Consider the following 27,232-nt stretch of genomic DNA (forward strand, 5'->3'; position numbering starts at 1 on the left):
TCACTGATTTGAAAAGATCCACACAGCGTAAAAAATCAGATCTGAGACACTTCAGGTTGGTGAACATAGCTTTAATGTGGCACAGATGTGATTTTTTTTTTGTGTGTGTGTGTGTGTGTGTGTGATCTCTTCAAATACGTCAGTGTGAGTCACGTTCATATGTGGTCCTAGACTGGATATATAGGTTACCAAATTCATGGCCAGGCAACAAAAATGAGAATGTCATATCAGAATTCATAGTAGCCCACAAAACAGTAAAATCTAGCCATCCTAATTTTCATTGAATTCTCGACCTGACCTCCAGAGCAAAATGCAATGCAAAAATGAACTACACACTTGACCATTTTTAATATCATGAGTCATCTCACAAATATGACTTTTTTTGTTGGTGGTGACACAGATGATTTGTGTGAAAATATATTAGTGTGCACATGCTAGCCATTTGGACGACGGATGTATGACAGACAGATACAAGTCATTAGCAATTAAAGAATGTGAACTATCAGGATAGGCCAATCCAGTTCTGAGCAATAACACGGAACTGAACAATGTGGCTTGTAATGTGAATGTAGCCAGTGCTGTAATTCTTGTGCATGTAAATACATTTCCATATCAGCAAAAAAAACAACAACATTAAATTGTTAATACATTAATTTTGAATTAAGATACTGTTATTCTATGTATGCTTTTACTGTTAGCTTTGCTATTAGTGCTTGGCTAATTTTCTAGGTCAGTGGACCTAACCAGTCAAGAGACGTAATATCAGTCACATCACTTAAATTGACAATACACTTTCCAAATAGGAATAATGTGCTACATCTGTTGAAACCATGGAGACAATAAAAACAAACAAACAAAATGGACTAGTTCAGCCTATGTTCAGGATTCTTACTGTGTAAACAGAGATTCAAACTGCCCAGTTTGCTTATTATGAATAGAGCAAGTGGCCGTCCTCTCTGTTACACAGCCACATTAACTGGGTTTCCTCTTGCCAACTCAGTGATAAACCCTCCTGCTGGTACCGTGTTAAGGGACATGCCCACTAATGCTATCACTGAGATGTCTCAGCTTTTTTGTGTTCTTAAGAGCTAATTGATTCAGTATGGGATTATGGATAACGTGTGTGGTATAATCAACTAACATGTTCAATGTCTCGAACATCCTTTTAACCCTTTGCTTGGTTTAAACACTATGCCTTATAACCTCCTTAATATGTAATGTTTTATTTATATTTAGTGTTCATCGATTATTTTTGAGAATCTTCACTCAAAGAAAGACTTAAACAAGAGATGAATCCATTGTTACTTACATCTCAGTTTTGTTTGACTGGCGTCTGCAGGGTACGGTGTTGCTGAGGCAGGTGCCAGTGATGGGGTCCACAGCCTCGACTATCACAAATGGTCTCTCTTCAAGTGTGGCCACAGTCAGGTGACGGTTGTCAGACACTGGCTCCAAGTATGTCCCATACCGAGGCCAGACCGGATACCGCATTTGTAGTATACCTGACTCATAACTGCCCACCTAGACAATACAATGGACAAGAATTGGTTTATGTGAGAGACTGTACATACACTTCTGTGTGGTCTTAAAAATACAGTGTAAAAGTCTTAGACATGTAAATTTAATTTTCTAAAAAAAAGATCAGATTAGTAAATATTTCTTTTCTCCAGACAGTGGCATTGTGGGAATTGTTCTCTGCTTCTTCTTTTGCCCTGTTTGCTTTTAAACCTTTTATCTGTCCAGGTAAACATAGTTTCAGTTATGTATTATATTTCAGTGTATTTGAGGCATTTCAAATGCTGTTATACCTTGAGAAAAAGTATTGGGACCAAATTTATATTCTAGTCATCTCAAAAGACATCAAAGACTTGGAAAACACACAAACATGTTACTTTGTATTGTATGTTTATTGTTTGTATTAATATTTTTATTGTATTATTGTTTATTTATGTGATATGTAGTGATTTAAATGTAAATAAACATATCAATTTTACTATACAGATCAATAACTTAAAATATAATGGGTGGCCAAAGACTTTGCACACTACAGTCAATGCATTTTCATCTTAATTTTCTTGGTGCGAAACTTGCAAGCACCAAAGGACTTTCTAGTTATATCAACTATATTTAACTTTATTTGAATAAATTCTTGTAATGTTTTCTTATTTTATTTTTTGGCAAAAACCTTCCTGAGGTGATTATTATTCTATTCAAATCACTTTGAATTGTCACTGTGTATGAAAAGTGTGTGCTAAACAAAAGATTTGCCTGGCCTTACCTTGCCTATTACATACTGGATAAAAAGATTGTTTCTTCCACAGTCAGTTTATCATTATTTAGAATTCCATGAATAAATGATGTGCAGCTGAACATAAGGTAGCAGTTGTTAATTATAAGGTTCTCAACAGCTTCAGCACCTACGAGGAATCGTTTGTCAAAATTATACCGTCACTGTCAAATGTTTTCCCACAAACCTGACTATACATCAAAGAAGACCCATCTCATTACAACCATCTGCTTCAATTAGTCATCAATGGGTACTCCTTGGTGTATTCAGGGTACTGAGAAAGCTCTATAGTTAATTTTGTTTTCTTTGCAGTGACATAGAAGATTCATTAAACTGTTTTATTTTTCAATACCTTCCTTATCAGCGAAGTCAAAGGACTGAAATATAGTGCTCTTTTGTCATTATTTGCTTTCAAATATGATTCTAAGCACTCATCAGGACAAACACAAATCTTTGATATTGTTAACTGAACAAAACACTGGTAGACTATAACAAATATCTGAATAAATATGAACAATAAGAAAACATCTAAATTTTACAAGTCAGCCTTTATAAAATGAAAAGAAAAAAAAAACAATTTAGGGGGGAAATAATGGGGAACATTTCTGGCCTACTGCTGGATGATTACTTTGTGCCTAATGGAATGGTCCTTCGTATAATTGTAATCATTTTTTTTAACATGCTTGGTCAAGGACATAATACCATACACCAATCTGCCTTAATGTTTTAATCAACATGTTGCCACCAGCCATAGAAAGCATGCAATTAAAGCCCAATGGACAAAACTAATAAAATTGAAACTAATCTTCCACTGAAACATTAACTTTGTATTTCAGAGATTTCAAGAAAAAACAGAAAAAATCGAGGTAATTTGGTGATAAAATATCTTTCTCTGCATATAACATGCTCTGTGAATGACACAGATAGCAGTGAATGTGCTATTACATTTAAATTTTCCCTAGTAATGTGTTAAAACTTGTGGATCTAGTCCCTGTTCTGTCCCACTTCTGACACAAAAACATTCCACTGTTGCACCATTCCTTCTGTTTTGATGTATCTGTTTGTTTAGCTCAGAGCAGATAAGGGCCTTATCTAAGACTCATGAGCCTAAATCGCAACCAACCCCATTGTGATGAAACAGATCTGCACTGTGTGACTCCTTAGCCATAGCGCTACATGGTGGATTAAGATCCTGGGGTGGTGTGGATGGAATTCACTATTACCCCTTACAAGAATTTTGACCAGCACACGGCACTGTTGTGCAATAGATTGCCATTATGATGGTTAAACAATATTTATAGTTTGTGCCTTGTCTCTCAACAGGTTTTGGCTATGGGGCTTTTCTTTTTTAAGTCAACAGACGAACAGGATTCTGGATAGCTCCTTCAAAGAGGCTTGGTCTCTTTCCTTGACTCAAATTGCAAAAATGGATTTTCGAAGGTTGAAAACACTATTTTCTCCCAAAGGCATGTTGGAGGAAAAGCTAAATTGACTTTGTCGCCTTCAGAGTGTATATCAAAAGACAGATATTGAACAAATCTTTTGGCTCTGCAGTGTTTTTTTTCCCCTAGAAAATAAAGCCTCCCTCCATTTGGCAGTAATTCTATGAGGGGCTGCTGTGAGAAAAACAGTTATATGTGCAGGTTTTCAGTTTTAATCACAGTGGAGGACCAGCACTTTATTCCTCACTATCATTTTCAATATAAGCTCTCATCGGGCTCTGATTCTCTCTGTTTAAAATTCTCCCCATGTGCCTGTGGATACTTTGTCGTTTTTTCGGGAAGAGGTGTCACCACGAGACGACTCTGACACAGTTATGAAGAACAAGTCATTGTCAGCTGTCAGCCAGACTCCTTTGAAAAGAGTTATCTGGTGATTTACCTGCATAATAAATTACGTCTGCAGCACAAGGAGAGCATGGAGGGAGGTGTCGTTCTACAGGCCAGTACTGAGATAGATGAGAGAGACTGAGACATAGAGGGCTGTATGTCTCTCAAGTAAGCTAGAGACAATGAGTCCAGAGACAGGGCTCTGCCTCAGGGGACTCACCATGGAATAAAAACTGTGAAAGTCGTGTATCTAGCACATAGATCTCCTGCCTCAGCTTTTCCCAAAAGGCCATTTTCCAAAAGTTGCTGCTTTACATGCCACCTAAATGACTTTTCAGTAGAGAAGCTAAAGTCAACCATGGAATGAAAGCCTTCTTTTTATTTGTATAAAGTATTGACAAAGCAAATGGAATGAATAAGTATTGATCTATAATAATAAGTATACATCTGGTCAAGTATTAGACACTCATAAAATCTACCTGAATCTGTAAAACAAGAATCCACTTGGAAGAGTCGATTAGGAACGGAATATGTGTTGGATATTGATGCTAAGGTTTGTGACTCAAGTCACTCTTGTTATTTGACAAGAATTGAATCCTGGGCAAGGGTTATCAGTGCCAGAATGACAGCAAACAGCTTGATGGCTGTATGAGACAAGCGAATAATGTGGCTGAGATAATAGATTGAATTTATCTGCTCATGGTGGAACCATCACAGCAATTACTTCTCTCAGTGCCTGTGTGAGAGAAATGGTTGAACAGTGCTTGAATATGCTTACTGCTTGAATGCATATTGAATAGGTGCTTCTAAAGAAAAAAATCCTTTTAGGTAGAAAGTTTTACCAGCATGATGACACAATAAATTTGAAGCTAGATTAATCTACTGTGTAATAGACACTTTAAAACAATGTCCCATTATGAAAAGTGCCATAAAAGTCTTAAGGAATCCTGGATTCTTTACAACAGTCTATCTTATGACAACAACAAGAAGTCATATGTATATAAGCCAACTTTTGATCTAGCATTCAGGGGAGACTGCATTATTGGCTGCTCAGATATACACCAAATTCTAGGGAAATGTAAACGATATGGGTTATCACCTGCCCCCCTTATAGCTACCTATTATAGCCTTATATCGCCTCAGTTTTATTTTCATATCATTGACATCTCATTTGCATGTCAGTGCTGAGAGACTGGCAGCTCTGGTTGAATAGGTGAATATGGATTTGTATTATTTTAAACATGTAAATTCTAAATAATGTGTGGAATCATATTATTAATTTTTTTTTGACAATTTGATATGATAGTTTCACTATTCTGACCTTTTTGTTGTTGTTGTTGTTGTTGTTGTTGCTGCTATTTTTGCAAACTAATTTGTTGTGTGTATTGTCTCTAGCTGTTCTCAGATAGCCTGCAGTACACTCACAGACATTTTTATAATAATATATTGGATTGTAGTGCTCTCTCATCTCAAACATGTAGCCTACTTGACATAGGCCAGACAGCAGTGCCTTTGGAATTTATAGGTTCTTTTTTATTTGTGTGTGAGAGGTCATTTAGATTGAAGTCAGTAATGCTGAAATTGAATATTGGAACAGATTGTGCATGGCTCCCCCAGCTAAAATGGCCCTGAAGGTTTATTGATACTGCCAGAGTAGTACATTCACATCACTCATGCAAACAACACAGTCATAAAGAACTGCGTTTTTCTGGTAGCAAGTGACTGTGTCTCAAATCAAATGTTAGTGGATACAACACTCATCTACATCTGTGAAGTCTTAAAATGTCAGGACCATATGAAGAACCTGCCAAATGATAACGGTGTGTGGTTATGCATGTGAAGCATGGACTGATGTTTATGTCAGGTTTCACCCTATGGATTCAAATCATTATGGCACCCCTCTCATTTATGGTTTTGTTCTATTTTTCATGATGCTTTCCATGGCCCCTTTCACAGCCCTCAGGGAATCTGCCCTCCCTACCCATGATCCCTGGCATCCTCCCAGACTCAGGCCTGATTTAGCATTTCAACGTCTCGTGGAAGCTGCACCACCTAGGCCAGCCCTGCCAGTCACTCAGGAGAAACCTTTAAGTGGAATACACCACATCCAAAATAACCAGAAACCAACCCTGAGGAAAACATCAATAGCTAAGTAATTGCTTATGTGCAGCTAAAGGCTGTGGTTTTAGGGAACCAAGACCCAAATCATACCTTTCATCACATGGACTAGAACATCCTTGCTTCAGTCTGGACTTAGGCTTCATTATCATTTAGTTACACATATTGTAGATTATAATGATACCGCATAGGATTTTAATTAATTTTGCATGTTTAGAGTGTATTAGTGTAATTTTTAAAAGGGTAACCAACTTTTAGTGACAGTTATTATATATGCACAGCACAGCGGTTTATATAGCACGTTTAATAATGTGGTTTGATATTTCTATAGAGTTATTATATTCATATAATCTCTTTTCAAATGTAAGTAAAATTATCCTGACAACCTTGTATATCAAATTTTTTATTATAACATGAATGTATGTATATGTATTTATATGGAAATGTCTACATATATATGTTTATGTACAAATGAAGAAATGCATAAAGGATTGTAAAGCTTACCTTGTCCCATTGCCTGTCTCGGTCCAGGGTGATGATAATCATGGAGGGGTTGATGAGGTAGCCATCACTGTTGAAGGAGAAGTCTGTGTGCTCCCACATCACATTCAGCATGTGTCTGTGGAAGGAGATCAAAAAGAGGAAGGATACTGTTGTTTGTAACCCCATGAATGACACACCCTGAAACTTATTTAAATCTTCTTATTAACCCCTAATGAAGCATTTGAACACAGACAAAGGAGGTATCCACTGGGAGAAAATTTGTATTACCTCTTAGCTGGATTGTAAAAATGAACAGCATGATACAATAACATTTGAATGCTGGTGGATATGGCACAGTGTGTCTCCTTGTGGGTTGTAACCTCTGAACACACTGTCCCACCCAGCCAAGCCACTGTCTGCTCTCACAGCTACCAGTCAGCAGGATACACAGAAGCATAAAGTCCAGAACCAGTTTTGAGACAGCTTCTGTCCCCTGGCTATCGCACTGCTCATCAACCAGTAGCAGTCCATGACCCGTCACTCACATTTCTCACCTGAATGTTCATCTTGATGATCTTGATATACAATCCACATCACACCCTCCCTCATTCTGCACATTATCTACTAGAACTGTAACTATACAGCTCAACTCACTACACTCTACACCAGCACAGACCTTCTATCCCACTCACCTCCAAACTGCCTTGGGTATGATACAATACATCATGGACAAATCAGGGTCTTAAATGGATAATACCTTGCAATTCCAGTACTTCTACACGTGCACTGACAGATATGCAACTCCATCTCGCATATTTGAGCATAATTTAATTATTCTATTATGGAGGTGTATATTTCTCAGGTCATATATTTATATCTTGGAAAATAGGGTGTATGTTAATGTGGATATTTTCTGTATTTAATGTATATACATTGTGTACCTACATACTGGGGTGACTATGCATCTTTTCACCAAACCTTTCTCTCACCTTCACCCCTGTTCTAAAGTGAAGTAACAAAAAAGTGATTCGATTTGATTTAATTTTATTTGTTCCCAGCAGTGTTGTAGGCCCCCTGGGTTATGTGGACATGGTTTCATGTTGTCTTAGTAGAAAGCCAACATAATCTCATAATCTGCTGTAATCTCATTAACATGCAAAATGACTTCATCACACGATCACTAATGTAAGACTTAATTAAAAGTGAAGCAGCCCATTGCCTATTGGTGAAATAATATAATTTTTCATTGTCAGTTTGTCCCTCATGAGGATTTTAGCCATGAAATTGTAAAAAAAAAAAATCTGCATATACCAGCACACATGCAGTAGTAATGGAGTTAAAGGAATACAGTAGATCGTAGGATGTCAGGTGCAAGTTGTTGTAATGAAAACTCAAGAGACACAAACAGCAACCAAGAGGGAAGAAAGCTGGTTCATTTAAAAGTCTGGAAGACAACAAAGGGGTGGTGAATGCCAGTAGTCCTGTTCCGTTAGCCACTGTGTAAAGATACACACAGCATGAGATAACTGCATGAGAATGTGATATACAGTGTGTGTGCTGCAACATTTCTAACTTCAGTCTGACTAAATCACCTCTCACTAAGGGACATTTCAAGGGTTTTGCAGAGATTTTTATATGGGACATTGTTATGGGATGATGGAGGTAATAATAAAAAAAAACTGTGAACTTTTAAGATGCTAAGAGTAGAATGTGGGTTCAAACTCATAGTTGGTGTGTGACAGGAATATTTAAATGTAGTTTAGTTACTTGTTTGAGGCTGTGGAGCCTGTTTGAGTACAATTTGTTTGCTCTCATTAGCACTTTAAATTAGCACTACCTGAGGTCATTACACATGCATCATCAAATACAGTCTAGTTGCCATCAGCTCCTGGTACACAAACATGCACTCGTCCTCATACTAATTTATGTTTCTGAAAAGGAAATTTAAATTTTCTTCCTTACTCCCATCAGGATTTGAAACAACTGGCTGAAACAGCTTTATTGTTGCTCCAGGGGTAGCCCTTGCTATTGCAATGATTCTTGATTGTTTTCATTCAAGCAGTGCATCAGTATTGCACAGTTAAACATAAGTTCAAATTGCCTTTCTGACTAGCTAATCTGTGTGCAGTGAAAGACAGAGAACCTGAGGCTATGGAAATATACATTGCCAACCAATACAAAACTACTGACAGCACTGTAACTTATCTTTGATGGAGTAGATTAAAACTATGTTGTTTTAGCTGTACTCATGCAATAAATTAACTACCATTTAAAGAAACTAAAAAGAAAAAGATCCTAGATGAAGAATTGTAACTTGAGCACTTGTATCCCACCACATTCCACACACGCTCACACACATACACACCACAGAGTGATACCATTTTCAGTGACCTTGACTTGCCAAATATAAGTATATCCCTTTGTCTATGACTTGACACTCAGCTTCATTTTGGCTGATTAAAATCTTTAAGACCAAATAGGATTTGCTGTGTGTTCCCTGCCACAGATGGCACCAGATTGCACTTTCAGGCTGCATTGGCATGACAGAGCAGATCTTATTTCTGCCTCTCATCCCTGTGCCTAAAGCAGGGTGAGACAGATGCAGTATGGTGCCTCTCAGAGCAGAGGCTACGCTACAACTTTTGGCACTCTCTATCAGAAACCAACAAGTGATCTTTTTTTTGTCCTTCTATCATAGTTCAGAGATTGCAGCAGCCTGAACCTTTTGTGCCCATTGTGCCCCTTCACCTCATCCACCTCCCTGTCACTTACCTGAAGAGTGTGTCGTTGATGTCTGGCCGTTGTGGACTCTGACAGTCCGCGTGTCCATCAGGAATGAACCCCTTGTGCTTGCGGAAGCTCTCCACCCCTTTTACCACAATGGCCACTCCATCCCTCACCCTGTTTCTCAGGCTCGTCTTCCAGCGGTCCGTAATGATGCTAATGAGCCCGACGGGGAAGCTGTCTGGTGGTGAGACATTGGGGTTTCCCACTGCCAGGCTGGGGATGATCCAGATGTAACCAGGGCCAAGCAGGCCCACTTCCTTGGCCATGCTGAACAGGTACTGGGCCTCATCATGTGAACAGTACACTAGCAAAACCTGGGCGTCGATCTGCTGCAACAGTCGCCGTGCACGCAGGTCATTCAAGCTGTCGGATGACATATCAAAGGTCAGGACATCTTGCAACTCCCACAGGAAGTATGACGTGTCCGTAAAAGAGTGGATGTAGTCCACAAAGGCCTCGTAGCCAGGGTACTGGCTGGTGATGACCACGAAACTGTCCCAATTGTATTCCTCCATCACCTTGAACATGCCATTAATCTGCTGCTCAATGGATGAACCCAGCTGCAGGAAGGTGGAGCCATCACCCTGAAGAGGATACAGAGAGTATGACTTGAGTGACGATCACATGAAACCACTGTGATAAGAGCAACCCTGCTTTAATGTGGACAAAGAACAAATAAGCTTTGTCAAGGTAAATGCCACCAATTGACCTCAGGTAGGTGCAAGCTCAGATAAACCAGCTATACCTACCTCACAAATCATTCTCAGACTAGTTGTTTGTATGGTCTTGGTTAGTGTTAGTCAAATTAATAGTCTTATGCTGAGCCATCTGCTCTATGCTGAACCCTTAGTGCTTTGCACTGGGTTTGAACATATTTCAGCCTTTGCAAAATCTCTGCCTGGGCTGGTCCTGTTAGTTATTTTTGGATTTCAAATGCACATGGACATCAATAACTTAGAAATTTGTAAAATACGAGGTCCTTGTTATAAGGACGCAGAAAAATTGTCAAATTCTAAACAGTTTTTTTAATTTGGTTGCTGAGCATAATTTTGACAACTGGCCCTTCTGAGAAGAATTTATTTTTCCCATATTTCAGCAAAATGTCTGACTTTCTATGGCATCTGGACAGAATATAAAGCATATCCAGTATTGGGTTGGCAGAGGGCCTGTTAGACATGCTTTCACTTAAGGACTTCAAGTCCTGTTTTTGATCAGCGTTTTCAACCTGACCACTATCAAGTAACCATGTTTGCAATGCTCAGAAACACAATTTCACACAATACTGCTTTGCTATCACGGTCCTGTGTCCTTCAGAGAAGCTCCTGGAGCATTTTGAAAGTAGGGTAAGTCTGCTCTTATAACTAGGAATGAGAAATGTTCTGGTTTATTCCACCCCGTCTGCATTGACCCCTTTCAATGCTCTAAAAATCACAAAGCTTTCTCACTGATTGATCTTTGGCCTAAATATGTAACACTTTAAGGGCAAATTAGAGAAGTGAGATCAAATAGATTTTGCACTCTAGCTGTAAGGTTGTTCAGTTGTATTTTCAAATACATATTCAATATTTTCACAGTACTGATCATTTAAGGTATTTTAATATGTTAACCTTAACTAGTCAGCAAAACAGGATTACTCACAGAACTCTTCACAAACCTTTATGATACAAAAGCAAATTAAAATATCAGTGAATGTGTATATGCAAGTACTATATCAAACAACAATAAGTGCAATATCAAACAATACCAAACAATAAGTAATAGAAGTGTTCAGTTAATGAATAGCAGTACAAATTTTCCATAACTGCAGTATTAGTGGTTATTTAAATACTATTCAAACTCTTCAAATACTCCTCAAATTCAGTCTTCAGTCTGTGTTTGAAGACGGCAAGGAACTCTGCTGGTCAGATAGCCAATGGAAGTTTGTTCCCCCACCTGGGAGCCAAGTTAGAGAAGAATGCTTGTCTTCCATGAGACTTGAAGCATGGTGTTTCATACTGAGCTGTACTTGAGGTTCGAAGTACTCGAGGTATGGATGGGGCTTTGTCATCATATAGGGAAGGGGCAGGACCATTTTTGGTGAGCATCAAGGTTTTAAATACATATACATTTGGTGACAATTTTTTTTTTGTTGTTTTCTTTTTTATTAGTGTTGTAAGTAAATGATAAATGATAAACTTTAAATAAGCTGTGGGGCATGGAACATAAAAGCCCTCCTTGCAACTGTGCGATATAATGAAAGCAGAGCTGAGGATACTTTAAGATGAAGCTGAAGAAGTCTTGCCAACTGACCTTTAGTTTCTTGACACACTCTTCATAAAGAGCATGCATGTGCGTGTGTGTGCAAGCATGCTGTAACATATGTGTTGCCTGTGACTCCCAGCAGACAGTGGCTCCATTCCCACCCTTTTGCGCTGCCTGCTCTTTCCCCATTCACAAGCGTCACTTCTTGTGTGCGATGCACATCCACTAGAACACTGCAGGAGCATGGTAAAGAGTTTCAGCCACATCCTCTAGGACAATGCTGGGATACTGCATTAAACGTCATGTGTATGTCTAGTATATGGTTGATGTTTATGGTATAGCCTAATAAATGTCACCAAGGAACACCCGTCAGTCATGTTTTATCCCCTTATCATAAACGTCATGTGTTGACATGACATTGGCGAGATATATAATATTAGACTTAATGTCAAGCCGAGAAAGTCGGTGTTGCTATTTGATCTGAGGCTTTCATAAAACCTGGGACTGTGTGTATTTCATGAAAGATGTGTGATCCATTTTTGCTTTTCTGTTGATTCTCTAATAAATTAGAACAGACCATAGAAAGCTAATCCTACTTTTTTTTCTCATTTGATATACAAACCCTTCTATTGGTGACATTGCTTGGTTATTTCACTGTGGTGTATTTTTGGCTGTAAAGTTATAGAGCACTAAACATTATTTTGTTTCTCATATGCAGACTAGTGGGCAGAGAGGTAAAAATATTGACAAACAGTCCCTTGAAACTCTCTGTAACATGCTTTATTCATAAAACTCAAATATGCTGTCTCCAACCTAGCACAGTTCAGTCATATTTCATATCCTAAGCTTACCCCAAAAATTGAGTGGAAGGGTGTATTTATTATAAGGTAGAGAATAAACTGCTCTAGTTTCTGCAGGGTATTTTGGCTTTGATTATTGGCCTAAAAATCAGCTTTCTCTTTTGCGTCTCAGGGCTTATAAGGCCAAATGAACAGCAAGTGCGACCCAGTGAAGCAGAACCTGCACACACTTCTCTCTAACACACTGTTCTCCCTCCAAGATAAACTGTAACCTAAGCACCTAAGCCACTACAGTACACACACTGTAGTGTCTTGTTATGTGACATTCTTGTCTGGGACATGTGTTGCAGTATTTTGAAATGATCACTATTGGTAACTTAAAAGCTATTGCAATATATGTGTTATTCATTATTCAAATGATCATTTCTTCTCTTCATTTGTGAACACACCTTCTTTGTTGATGCCAACACTAACTGGTAGGTGGTGTCCTTCACTTGTAAATGCCCTGCGTGTAGCCTACGCAAGCATGATCTCCTACATTAAACTCCTCAATGCACGTTGCCGAGAAATGATTACTATCATTTATTTATCTGCAGTATGTGCAGCCAGCAGAATGGCTAATGCACCAATCTGTGATTGAATGACAACAGAAAACGTGCTTTGAGTTCATTCTCATCACAGTCTAGTTCTATGGACATTTGCTCTTTTGAATGATTAGATGCAACATGTTCTGCATGATAAATGGAACTGTAACGTTTGAATAAGCCCATTCCTCCTTTCTTTCCATTCTCTTGTCATGTGAAAATGGGTGTTATTTTGTTTGTTTTGCTTATTTTTCTGACTTTCATCTCCAAATGAATTAAATCCGGCACTAATGGTATGTGCTATTTTCCCTATTAAGCATACTTATTCAGCAAATATCTCCTGGATAAAATGGGTTTATCTGCTTCTCTTTCAGGTCTGTGGTAATCAACAACTGGCATGAGAGATGGATGAAGACACACTGATGGCAGAGATATTCTGGCCACAAACTTGGTCAGTAATTAGGTTCAGATTTTATGCGTCATTTATAAACCTATCTGAAGCAGAGCTTTGCCTTTTTCAAAGTGCAGTATCAGTAAGAGTGAAGAAGTCATCGTCCTTCTGCTGTAGAGATCTATGGTCACATATGTCTTCAGAATGGCCAATCTGATTACCTGCTGCTGACTCAAGCAACACATTTCCTTCCATCTTCATTTCAGGGAACTTTATTAAGAGTTTAAACCCTCACATGCTCACACTCAGGACTATAAAATGCAGATTATTTAACTGAACCTTCTCCCATGATTACCTTGTGCATCTCTTTTGACCAGTTCTTTTTATGTTTCTATAATCAGATACCTTGTAAAAAGATGTGCTATTACACTGTTAAATACAGTTATCTAGCCATTACACAATAAAATCTGACTGATTTCACTTATAAAAGGATGGTCAAACTGAGTAGATGTTCTCATTTGAGTGCGCATAATTTACCCCTAACACGACTTGTTTATGACATAATTTTTCTGTACAAAGGTTAATGTTTGTCACAAATCAAGTGCACTTAACTCTGCAGCTTGCATTGGCAAGTATGTTCTCTCCTCTCTCACTGGCAGAGTGGGCAGAAGCATGGCAGTGTGTGAAAGAAGGAATTAATCAGGCTAAACCTGAGACAGCTGTCATGGAGTCATGGGGTCTGGCCATGGCCACTACTAATGAGAGCAGAGCCCCATCAGCTCCAACTCTGAACACCAACCCTGGTGTCTCACCCACTTCCACACACACTCAGTCGGTCTCTGCCAGATTAGCCCAGCTCATGCTGGGTGCTCTCACACTGCCTGTAGTGGCATCTTCAAAAGATCTTCTGTCATGGAATATTGTGAATGATTATTATGGAATGGACTGAATGCTTATTATGGAAGGATTATTGCCAAATTGTCACAAACTCTCTCACCTTCCCGATGTACAGACCACTGTGCCCCTACCCAGAAATGCACCAGCTTCTAACTCACACTCTGATCAACACACACAATCAAGCTCACCTAAATATTAACCTGTCCCAACTGTTCCCCATCTTCTCTCCTTCTCTCCTCCAATCACGTTCCTTCCTCAGCTTCTCATATGCTGCATTGCTGAATCTATGTTGTATACTGAGGTACTGCCTACCTGAGCCTCCCTTTCAGACTACGTCTCCTGCCTAACCCTTGGATATCCACCTGACTCTGCCTGGCAATACTGACCCTTGAGCTACTTGACTATGTCTTATGCCTGCTGAGTTGAAACAGCTTTAGATTACTACGAACTGTATTGTTTGATCTGTGCTGTATATATATATATATATATATATATATATATATATATATATATATATATATATATATATATATATATATATATATATATATATATATATAGCCTGAAGATATATCACATGAAGATGTCTTTGACATATTTGGCCATTTCAACAGCCAGAATCTGCCTGAGCAGTGCAATGTCATAATTTTCTTATTTAAAAAAGGCAGAAAATGATGAAGGAAACCCTGTACTTTTGTGCTGCTTTGTTAAATGAACTAGACAGTCTCCTGACCTTGTGTTGCTGGAGAGAGAATTTGGAAAATCTCTGATCATGGAAGGCATATGGTACAGCTGGGATTCAAACTTTGCTATAGGGCAGGTTTTTAACTGTAGGCAGTGCAGCTAGTGATGCATCTTGGTGGTGTTGGGGAATTTGAAGAGAGCACAGTGCCCTAGCACAAGCATAGACAGCATTCATTTATATAAGCAGGACATAACAAGGAAACAAATCGTCCTACATAAACTTCCCTCTCATTTACTGCTTTGTTTACTTTGTTATTTATTACTTTGCAGTTTATTACAAATTATAAACTGCTGTGTTTGCCAAGTTGGGGTAATTATGAGGTAAATGACCTCTGGGAAGTATAGTACACTGCAAATCACACCTGGTAGCCCCTGAGAAACAGTACAGCTGCTCATATTCCCCATCATAGTTATCTGGACAGGAGAGTGAACTCAAGCAGCATATAGAGAAGAAAAAGAAAAGCATTATTACTGCAGCAGCTGTTGGTGCCTGAGAGAGTTGCACAGAGCACCATATCCAATCTTCCGTGTCTTACTTGTTTGAGGATTCTCAAACTGAAAAACGTTTATTACCTTTCATCCACTAAAAGCATTTTGACACATTATATAAACTTATTAGTCCTTTAAGATGAATACCTTTTTATAAAATCTGTTCAAATTAATATCTTTCTTGTGCACACACTGTTGAATTCTGTTTCTCTTCTAAGGTTTCATTGTTCAATGCATTATAGTGATTATTAAAAGTTATATAGCCTTGCTATTGTCTTTAACTGTCTTGGAAGATGTCTCATCTAGATGAATAAATGGTTGAAATGGTAGCACTTTCATTTAGTATATTCTCAAAAAAAAAAACATCCCACTGCTGCATGCAGCGTGTACCATGGAAGCACTCTGGAGAACTCTATAACTGGCTGAGCAACATACTGCTTTACCTCTCCATTACTGGACTATATGTGTGAACATATGGGTGGGCAGTGGGCAGATATGCTGTAATTATCACAAGAACTAGTCACAATGTTGAGCATATTTCACAGGCATCATGTAATTCTTGATTGATCACTAACTGACTCCATATTTAATAAGCAAGGACACACTGTCATATACATTAAGTACACTCTGATATATTACTGCTAGTGCTCTGACAATGTTGAACTTCATATGCCATTGGCTTGGCCTGTGTGAAATATCAGCTGAAGAAAAGTCCAAAACTAACTTGCCAGGACACTGGTATTGTATGCTAGTGGGGATGTGTTTACCAGCATTTATTGACACAGTCCAGCTGACGTAAATTTGAGTTTAAATGTGATTTAAGACTACAGGTCATATTCCAGACAAAGTCCAGCTCTCACAGTTACAGTAAACTTTTAGATAACCAATGATTCACAAAATAAAGCTGACACATTAGAAACACTTTAATCAAAACTCCAAAGATAGGTAGTCTTCCTGGCATGTGCACTCCTGAGTACACATGTGCCAACTCCTGCCTTAAATTAAACCATATGGTCAAAACCAAGTGAAACATAATACTCTTGTAGCCTCTAGATAGACTAGAAGCAAAATTAATACTCTACTAATAAGTTAACATTATAGAGTATCAAGTAGCTAAAGTTTCTTTTTTTCTGATACTTGCCCAATAATCCTATTTTTGTAAACATTGAATAATAGAATAATTTAACTCAATTTTAAAAAAATAACTACATCACACCACTCCATAAAAACTAAATATAGTGATTGTCTATGTATCGTGTATCATGAAAATGCCCCAAAGTATTATGATATTACTTTAGGAAATCACTAAACTTTGCACTGGTAATACACTATGTCCTTGTAGTGCTTTGTATAGAGCCAGTACCAGGATGTGTGTATTACCATCCATTCTCCTTTTCTGTCCTATCTGGAAATAGACAGATTATTGTTATGTTTCACTGAGATAGGCCATAGACCATACTGATTGTTTGGCCCTGTTAGTGAAGTCATTACAATATAATTAAAAGTTGGCCCTGAGGCAGGGACCTATAACAGTTCCCCATCTTGTAGAGCTGTGCTTGATTTGAGCTGTATTTCTACACCAGTCTGTTTTATAAATGTCTCACATCACATTTCAAATTCAAAATGTATTGTTAGCTGGAATACAGTCACTTGATTCACAGTTATATTTATGCTGGAGAAAATCTACATGAGGTATTTTGAACAATAATGTAGTCATGGGATTACTCAGAAGATTATCACTGAAATAAACATAAAGAGCTGCAAATTTAGATGGCTGAGATTAAGTAGACCATTGGCGAGTATTATTTTTTAATATTCTTATCAGATACAGATTTCAATTTCAACCCACTCAGAGTTTTTAAATTAGACCCCAGAGGCCATTATTTGTATCTTGTGAGTCTTTGTCTTTGCATTTATCCCTGTATTCTACAGTATTCTAGTTCATTGGTATGTTTAATTCTAACCTACTATACTGTACTTGGATATATTCTGAGTAAATGACAAAGCACTTTTGTAAGTCGCTCTGGATAAGAGCGTCTGCTAAAAGCCATAAATGTAAATGTAAATGTACTTCAAAGATTGTTCTAAATTTGTTTACATGCTACCAGCCATAGTGTGTACAATGTAAATCTGAAATAATCATAGTAGTTATTGTGTGAACAGTGATGCTCTAGGATGTTGAGTCCTAGCATCCATTTTCCTCTAAAAGAAGTTTGATTCAAACCACAGGCTGTCTAACCATTGTACACAGGCTGTCTAACCATTGCTTAAAACTGGCATTACTGCATGACCAGTGGTATTACTGGATGCCTGGTGGCATCAGCACCTGCATCTGACCTTGTGTGGCAGGACGACTGCAGATCCTCCGCTGATGCCCACGATAGGCACTGCCGTTTGGGTCGAGATGAAGTCCAGGATCTGTGCCACAGCCTCAGAGCCAATATTGTCCTCAAACACCACCCCATGCACCCTGTTCGCTGCCAGTGTGTCACAGATACGCGTGAGCAGCGTCCGAGGGTTCGTGTTGTTCACCAGCACGGTGATGGGATTCACTTCCAGCGGCAGGTCCAGGAAGTTCTCCCGGCTCAGACGGCCTTTGATCTCGACCTGGTAGGCGGAGCCGCTGAACACCACTGCCACGTTGACGGCGGGCTCAGCCATGCTGAAGGGTCGGCCATGGCAGCAGGGCGCAGAGGCACACAGCAGAAGCAGAGGCAGCAGAAGCAGTGGCAGCAGTGGCAGTGGCAGCAGCGGCCACAGGGTGTCGCTCAGACAGCCCAGACGAACGCCCATCTCACTCGCCTACTGCCTGCATAGACAACAGATCAGGGGCAGGGTAGACAACAGGGAGGCGTGCCATGATTTTCATATTTAGAGTTCTTACAGGAGGAAATATAAAGGAAATATTTAATATTTTTTCCATTTTTTAATTTTATGTTTCCCTGTACTATAGGATCAACAAAAGACATCATATAAGACATAGAAAGAGACCTTTTATCAATAATGTAAAAAAACAATTTAATTAAAATTGTTTTTAAAAGACTCAGGTAACCACAATGCCTTGTGCTACACTGAACCAACTATACCACCCAGCTCATCTAATAAAGGTATTACCAGCCCTTAACAGACTTGTTTTGCCACAGCCTATGATTTGTCTCTGTGCTACAAATATTATTGAATTTCACCTAAATCTAGAAATAGGCCTATTTCAGTGTCATTTGCAAAGCCTCCAGACTCCAGGCATATATCTCATCACTGCCTTTCACAGTGATTTGGAAGGTTTCAGTTTGCGTTAGCTATGTCACACTAAGCACCTGTCCTGGATTTGTTTTTGTTTAGCAGGCAGTTGTTGTCCTCCTTTATTAGTTTTAGTCTTATATTGTTTCATGCCAGAAATTATTGCATGTTTATATGACAGCTCCCAAAAAGACACATGCAGTGACAATGATTATATTAAACTGGAACATGTCTAGTCAAGAAAATCACTGTCCTCTAGATTTTTGTCTGAAGTTCTAGTTAGAGTCTGTTGTCTGCTGTTAAAGGTGACGTATTGCTTTAAGTAGTATAATAGTGTTATAATGCATTATAATGCATTATAATCCCTGCCTTGCTTGCATTTAGCTTTGAGGCAACTTTTCTTTTAGATCTATTTCTGCATTGGATGAGTGTGTAAGAGTGTATAAGTTGGAGGAAGAGCTTGGAATGCTGGGTTTACAGACAGGTGCATGGCCATGGCAGACACCAGAGCAGACACCGGGGCAGGCCATGAGAGACACCAGGTCTCTGTGGAAAACAGAGGGGGTTCATGCTCCAAGTCACTTGGGCCTTTCTGGTCTCAATTTAAGACAAAGATGCTCCCTCCTGCTCTCTTTCCCGACTTAATACAAGGCAGCTGTAGCCAGTGCTGTGGTGTCAAAGAAATTGTGTTATCAGACTTGGTGGTGGTGGTGTTCTTTTAAGACTAGTATTAAGGTACAGCATAAACATTTTTCTTTTTGTTTTTCTATCATATGAACTGTATTTTTGTCTGAGTGTTCATTATTCACTCAGAATTCTGCTACTAGCTTTGATAAAGGAGAGATTATCGAGGGTTTTTATCTCTGCAATTTGAAAAGGCTTCTTATTAGACAAAAACCCAACCTGTGGATATTACTTAAATTTTATTTACAATTAATTAGTATTCCTCAGGCAATGTTTGTATTATCTGTTAGAATCTGAACACAGTGTTTAAGGGGATCTGAGAGTGTTATGAGACTGAGTGGAGGTAAGATAAAACTTGTCATACTGATCAAATATACAGTGTAGTTGACCAAACACCATATAACCTTTCATAATCTGTCAGTCTGTCATAACCTAATGACCTCATCAATTAGTCTCATATAACAGGTGGACACTCCAATAGTCCCCTGTATTTATACTGGCATTGCAACTGGTTAACAAATTCTTGCTATTATGTGCAAATTTCAAATGCTGTGTCTTATAGATTTGAACACCCATGAACACCCATGTTAGTAGAACACATATAGAATCTCTTTACCATCAAGTATATAGAATCAAACTAAGATAATTTGGTATCACTTGGTAAAAATGGTACTATGAATATCTTACTGCTACATGTTTTAACAATCTTTATTTTAACGACCTTGCAAGACCGTAAGTCACAAAAACTCCTTATTATCAAAAGAGGAAGGATGAATTCCTCATTGGAACAGGACATGTCATACATTCTAAAATCGTTTGACCTTCAACACATTTAATCATGACAGAGGAGGAGTGTATAGGAGGATATGTGAAGTTGGCTACATGAGGGATTACTGTAATAAATCGAAGCGCAGTCTTAAACAGATTGGCCGAATGACTCATCACTGACTTAATCAAATGCTCTGCTTTTGTCAATATGGCCCATTTAGCACAGGTGCATAACAAACAGACACATTACACACATTATCATGTGGCTAGATTCGATTATGCCACACCCAATTCTAAAGAGAAGGGGCTGTGTGATTCAGTGCTATTTACTCTGATTCTGAAAGAGGTTAACATAGCTGCATGATACCTGAGTACAGAGAAAAACTGCTAATTATTTTTTGCATTAAAATTGGGCATCGTCTGTCTTGACAAGTTCTAAGTATTTTCTCATGATGTTTTATTAGTTATGATGTCATGTAAGGACTTAAGTCAACTGCAATAAGTTTCAGTGCAGCATTATTGAAACACACCCACAAGCTGTAGTTAAATTAGTCTTTGCAACCTGATATTTGACATATGCAACCTGACACTAGTGGCAGTCAAAAATCATGGTCCTTCAGTATTCATGACCCTTATAATTTTCTGCTGATTTTTAGATTGCTCTCACACACAGTCATGTCAAATTTGTGCTTTTATGATTCGTCTCTCTGTCTTTCTCTCTCCTCCCTCCCTCCATCTTTTTTTTCTCGGTGCTTAAAACTGTGTCATACTCCCTGCGTGTTCCCAGTTCCTGTCAGTGGGAATTTCAAATCTGTGACCTCGCTCTCTTTCTGTGTCTCTCTCTCCTCCCATTGGCTTTTTCTGTACTCGGGTTGGCCTGACAGCACACAGACCAGATTAGATCAAAGCATTCACAGCTCAAGCTCAGCACCCAACTGTTCATGAAGTCCCCTCTCCAATGCATCCCTTGCTCCAACTGCAGGCCTTACTAGGACAGAGAAGATTATTATGTCATTTTTGTTCTCAAACTTTGCAAAATGGGGACAAGACAGAAAATAGGAAATGGTCTGTTTTTCTCCTTCCAGACAGCAGGATCGCGATAAAACAGCGCTTTAGATCTAGGACTTCCAGAAGCGTTCTAAGGAAGTGTTTAGCGCCCTCTAGTGGGAGTTGTGGAGGAGATACAGTTTCTGAAGAACATTACTCCGTACCAAGGAAGTAAAAGTTTTCTGTAAATGATAGAATAGATATTTTAATCAGTGCATAAATGTAGTTAAAAAAACCTAATTAATATCGCATTAATATTATTAATAAGAATTGTAATATTGAATACTTTAATAAAAAATTAAATAAAACCGTTTAATTTAAAAAAAATTTAAATGAAGGGTTAAAGAGTAACATTGTCCAATGACGTATTTTACTTTGCCTTCATTTCTAGACATTTCTTTCATTCATTTTTAAGAACCACTATCTCTTTATAGTTTACAATACAAATGTGTCACTACACTACCTAGATCATAGCAGTCTTCACTAACCCACTGCCCCATTTAGCAGGGTCTTCAATGCATCCTACATTTTATTCTTTCTGAATCCTCATATAATTTGAAACTCCCTTCTTCCTCCTGCTCTCCGTCCCAGCTTAATACCACTCATATCTCCAATAACCATGCACTCCAATTGTAATATCAAAAGAAGAAAAAAACATAATGCAATATCTGGCCAAAGCAATAATCCAGTAACCCAAAAGCGGTTCTCCCCCTCCCTACATTTGACATATCAGATTAAATCAAATTGAATGCAAGTTTATTGGACAAATATTATAGCATATTACAGGAATTCCTGGTACTAGCTTGCAGGGGCTAAAAACAGATGGAGCACAATGCATTCCCACAGGCTGGATTGGGGATTTGTAGGTTTTTGAAAGTTTTATATGCTTAGGATAAAACAAGATACAAACAAAGAATGGAGCTTTAAAATGTTGTCACAGCCTTCTTTTTTTCATAATAAATGTGTGCCTACATCATGGGACTGTATCACTCACGAGAATCTTTGGAACAAACAAAGGGGCGTTTTATTCTTCATGTTGAGGACAATAAGTGATATCTTACTTAAACATAAGTTAACTAAACAGTTGGATGTCCCCTAAAGTTCATCTCTAATGTCCAGCTGCAGAATAAGTGTTCAGGGCCCACATTAGATGATGAACAGAAGAAACAAACAGAATGAAATGGATATGTCATCAAGGAAAGAGGTGTCTTTTTTATCTTACAGTGCTTCGTAAGTCTGCCGCAAAGAGCATTCTTAATGTCACATTTTATCAGGTTAGCTCCACATTTGAAATCTAAACTGACGACCTGTGATACAGACAGATATTTAAACCATAACCTTCATGTCTGCTTGTCAACAAATCGTCTCTGGCACTAGTATCTAAGAGTCTAGCGGCCTGTCATAGTCCCTGACAACCTCAGTTCAGGTTTATTCCCTTTGTCTGATGGAATGCTCCCCGGTGTGACGGTCTCATGATGAAGTTTAGTAATAAGCTGTCACATCCACACAGGCCTCTCCCCTTCTTCTTCTCTCTTTGTATATTACTTCATGCCTCTTCTGGTCCAGGGGTTTGTTTCACTCTCAGTAATATTAGTTTCTAACCCTGTACCTAACACAGCCCTCATAACCATTTTGGCGATAGTGCATTGTAAAGGCATGGGGATAAAAGACATTGTTGTTTGTTGTGTTAGGTTGACAGGTGACAAATGTAGCCATGTCCGTAGGTACAATTAGCTTTGCATGTGCTAAATGCTATACTTAATCAGAGCATAGCATTTATCTATACTTTCTTCATTTGTTTTAGTTACATGGATAGATACATCATAATATTCATAATATTGGTTAATAAGGAGTTCTCTACCTGACTACACATTTTCATGTGTCTTTCTCACTTACAGGGAAAAAAACTGACAATTATGCTTAGTCAGTTTGTTATAGGATATACCTTCTGATGATTATGAAATAAGTGAAGTGTATTTTAGTACTGTTCAGATTCAACTGTGGTGCCCCTCCTTTGAGCAAACCATTTAGGCCATTTGTTAGTCAATCAAATTACCATTAGATAACAATATAGATATAGATAAGCATAATGTATAATTAGGCTTACACAGTGCTTTGTTTTTGTTTTCTCGCTATAATCACAGACTTCATGCTACAAGAAATAATTGGAGACTGCACCTATAATAAAGAGTTAAAACAGTATAGTTCTATCACCATGTTAATTCAGTCATAGGTTAACCACGTTAGTTCATAAAGTCACTGTCATTGAGCTACCATTACAAAATAAATACGTCATGGTTAAGTGTGTCTTGGAGTGAAATATGTGACTTTGTTTTCTGATGATGAATACTTTGTTTGGTGGGCCTGAACCACACATCCCTTTTAGAACTGTTCTCAGTGACAGTAAGTGACCAGCTGAGCATGATATATGGCTAAGACAAAAACAAAATCCAGGGATTTTTACTTTCTTTTGAGCAGTGTACCATGCCTCACCTGTTGTATATTTATCTGCTGATGTGTGTTCACACAGAAAAAAAACCTGGTCTGGTTGATCCACATGTACCACATTATTTAATTTTCAGTCTTTGGTGGTCAGTTTGATAATTTAGCTGCAGTTCTTAGGCAAAGAAATAAACCCCTTTACCCTAGCCATCCTACTGTGCCCCCTTATCAGATCTTTAATCTCAGTTACACGCTGGAAACATCTTTGTAAGGTGTTACATAAGGTGGTACATCTTTGCCAGGTGATACACAAACATCTTTGTTTGTGTGATCCACAGACCTACACAAACATGGGCAAAAGCTCTTGCTGCCTGGTGCTTACGGGTGGTACAATAACCACCCTGAACAGTGATTGATCAGAGATTTGTCAAGAAGATTCAATGTTCTAGATTATAACAGCACAAGATAAATGCTATTACGTAGTCCACTTCACTGACTGTTTCTGTTGTTGTTAATTATGTCAGCATTGCATAGATATTGAGAGTACTTGAAATGTGTTATAAGAAAATAATCTGTGCATTTGTTAAATCACACTTTAAACAAACATAAATAAACAAACAAAAACATGCACTGTTAACTAAATGTTGTGCTTAATTGTTAAATCAAGACGCTAAACACAGGGGGAGTATAAGATGTCACCTGCTCCCACTGTCACTGCCAATGCTGTTCACACAGAGTACAAACACTGCTGCCATCTCCACTGTATGTCTTGTTCGTGTATGTGTAACCTTAAAACTAATGCATATTCTCAAAATAATGGGGCAAGAGCCTTGCTGAAGAGGAGTAACTAAGAACCATGTCTTGCTGAGTGTGTGAAACAAGGTAATAATGAAGTGTATGGCCATAGCAGTTGACAAAATGTTCTACTCCAGTCTTAACCCTTACAGGAGAGTGTGCAGGAATAGAACTTGTAGAGCACTAGAAAGATAGACAGTATGAAGGATGTCATTAAATTAGGGTAATCCCAAATATTTGGTTGGATGGTATCCAACCAGCTTCCAAAATAAATAAATAAAAAAAACATCTGAATAAACTCAGGTCAGATGTAAGTGTATAAAGAGTGAGTTCATCCCATATCCAGTGGTCTCTTTTCTATAAACCTCTTCTACATATCCCTCAGGTAAAGAAAACATTTATGTATACTCAGCAGGAATTACATGACATAGTGTTTGACAGTAATCACCTCTGAAAGGAAACAGATTACTCGGACACTGTGTAATGTTACACCGATTCCAGTAATCCATTTTAATGTACATATGTAACAGTGGCCAACCTGGCGTGTATACAGCATTAAATATAGCCCGTGACTCTGTCATAAAAGTGGATGATGTATGTGAGAGAAGTCTAAGAATGTGTGTTTGTGTGTGTGTGTGTGTGTGTGTGTGTGTGTGTGTGTGTGTGCGTGTGCGTGTGCGTGTGCGTGTGCGTGTGCGTGTGGTATTGGAGGAGCAGATTAGGATAAAATCATAAGAGCTTGGTTAAAATGGAATTTTTGCACCCATCACAGAATCTCACTTGAATCTCATCCTGATGCGTCATTGCATCAGCTGTTTTGATGGCTGTCTAATGACACCCCCCCCCCCCCGCCCGCCCACCCCTTAAATGCAGCTGGATTATCCTGAAAGTTTCAGATTACAGAGCATGTAAATGTCACAGAGTCTCAGAGCAAGTATTTTAGTGAAAGTTATGGCTGGGTTAAGCCTATAGGTTTTAAAGGCTGCAGTCTAGGGCTTCACTAATGCATGGGGCCTAACATCAACAGGTTAAAAAACAAACAAGTTTGGATCCTTTTTGGCATTTACTTCGATTATACTCATGCCATCTTGAAAGATACAGAGCACTCTAAAATATCAAGTTTGTTTACTATTAAATTCTGTTTTTTGTTTAGCATTTCATCAGACAAGCAAGCAAAATTTAATGTTAAATGATGGCAGTAAATTTTAGTGTGGGGCCTGCAAGTGATAGCTGCAACAAGAGAACAAACTAATAAAATAATATGTAAAACCCCCAAATTAAGCAGAATTTCTTTTTTCATAAGAGGTCAAACAGCTGTCATTTTAGTAGCATTTGCTAGGTTATAATAGTAATCCTGTTAACATTGCATGTCTATTCCTTTTGGTTTTTTTATTTGCCTACTTTTTGCATGAGAACTAATGAATACATCAGACTGCCCTACTCATTATGCTGTCATAGTTTGTATATTGCATATATATAAAATCTTAATTTTAAGGAGGTCCAACATTTTTCATAGCCCAGAGCCATATCTTAATCCTAACTTAATCAATTCCTGGTGATAGCCAGTGCAGAGTGTAAAGAAAGTTTGGCCTATGTGTTTATGAAAAACCAATTACAAGTTTTAATATCCCTGTCTTCCATGCCCATCACTGCATCCTTAGCTTGCATCTACTGTTGCCACTTTATGGCTAGGTATAAGAGAACACCTAATGCCATGTAGAACCATCAATCACATTTTGGAAATGGTCTAATATAATCTTTCAAATGTTGCAGCCTTATGACACATTCACCAGATTTGTTACGTCCAGCATGTAGCCTACTTGTGCGGAACGTGAATAGCCTACATACTTCTAAATTCTCCTGTACAGCATTTACGTTGCTTTATGAGGCAGCTTTTTATCGGCAACTGAAGAAGAGAAGGAGACTTTTTTTTTTTTGCTCGACGGTCTGTCAGTTTTCCCTCCCTCATCACTGACTAGTGCAGTGTGTAATACAGTCTGAATACAAATCGAGGAGCGTGTGGTATATTCTAGTCACCACAGTTACGAGCGCGAGATTTAACGCGTGACGAAGAGGACCGGTGCACAGGCGGTTTGTCGGAGCTCCTGCTAAGACGTTATCGCACATGAGGCTAGAGAGATTCGGATTTTATCACCTGAGAGGAAAGTTGCTATTTTCTTGTTTCACACAGGCTGATGATCAGTCATAAGGCTATGGAGCATGCCGCTTAGAAATTTCATTCCCATGACTGTAAAACAGAAACTTCACTCTTATGACCTTGATCCAACCCTTAAGAGACTGTTAAGTCTCTTCAACTGTAAGCTTTCAATGATGTGCGTTTGTGTGGCTAATTAAACATTCTCTTCCTAATTTAATATGTATACAGTGAGCTTTACTTAACATAGAATATAGCTCCTTCAATTAATGGAAAGGAAATATTTAGCCTAGAGAATATTAGCGTGCGTGCGCGCGTGCGTGTGTGTGTGTGTGAGAGAGAGAGAGAGAGAAAGAGAGAGAGAGAGAGAGTGCATGTCTGTGTATGTGTTTATATATCTCTGGGTGGAACAAATGTACTCGCAGATAGGAACATGTGACATTTTTGACCTTGT

At 38.4% G+C, this 27,232-nt stretch overlaps 1 protein-coding gene across 1 annotated transcript in view; it reads right to left on the minus strand.

The window, feature by feature from the left end:
- Positions 1 to 27,232, minus strand: part of grin2ca (glutamate receptor, ionotropic, N-methyl D-aspartate 2Ca) — a 44,094-nt gene that overhangs the window by 12,634 nt on the left and 4,228 nt on the right. Inside the window, exons 3-6 of the mRNA XM_027003384.3 lie at positions 17,988 to 18,459; positions 9,490 to 10,088; positions 6,739 to 6,853; positions 1,310 to 1,521 (exon numbers count right to left, since the gene is read on the minus strand). Of these exons, the coding sequence (XP_026859185.2) occupies positions 1,310 to 1,521; positions 6,739 to 6,853; positions 9,490 to 10,088; positions 17,988 to 18,443 (1,382 nt within the window). The 5' untranslated portion in view covers positions 18,444 to 18,459. The remainder of the gene's footprint in view (positions 1 to 1,309; positions 1,522 to 6,738; positions 6,854 to 9,489; positions 10,089 to 17,987; positions 18,460 to 27,232) is intronic.

Source organism: Electrophorus electricus, chromosome 3 (assembly GCF_041902795.1).
Source record: "Electrophorus electricus isolate QZ-2024a chromosome 3, ASM4190279v1, whole genome shotgun sequence".
In the NCBI taxonomy this organism is placed as follows: Eukaryota; Metazoa; Chordata; class Actinopteri; order Gymnotiformes; family Gymnotidae; genus Electrophorus; species Electrophorus electricus.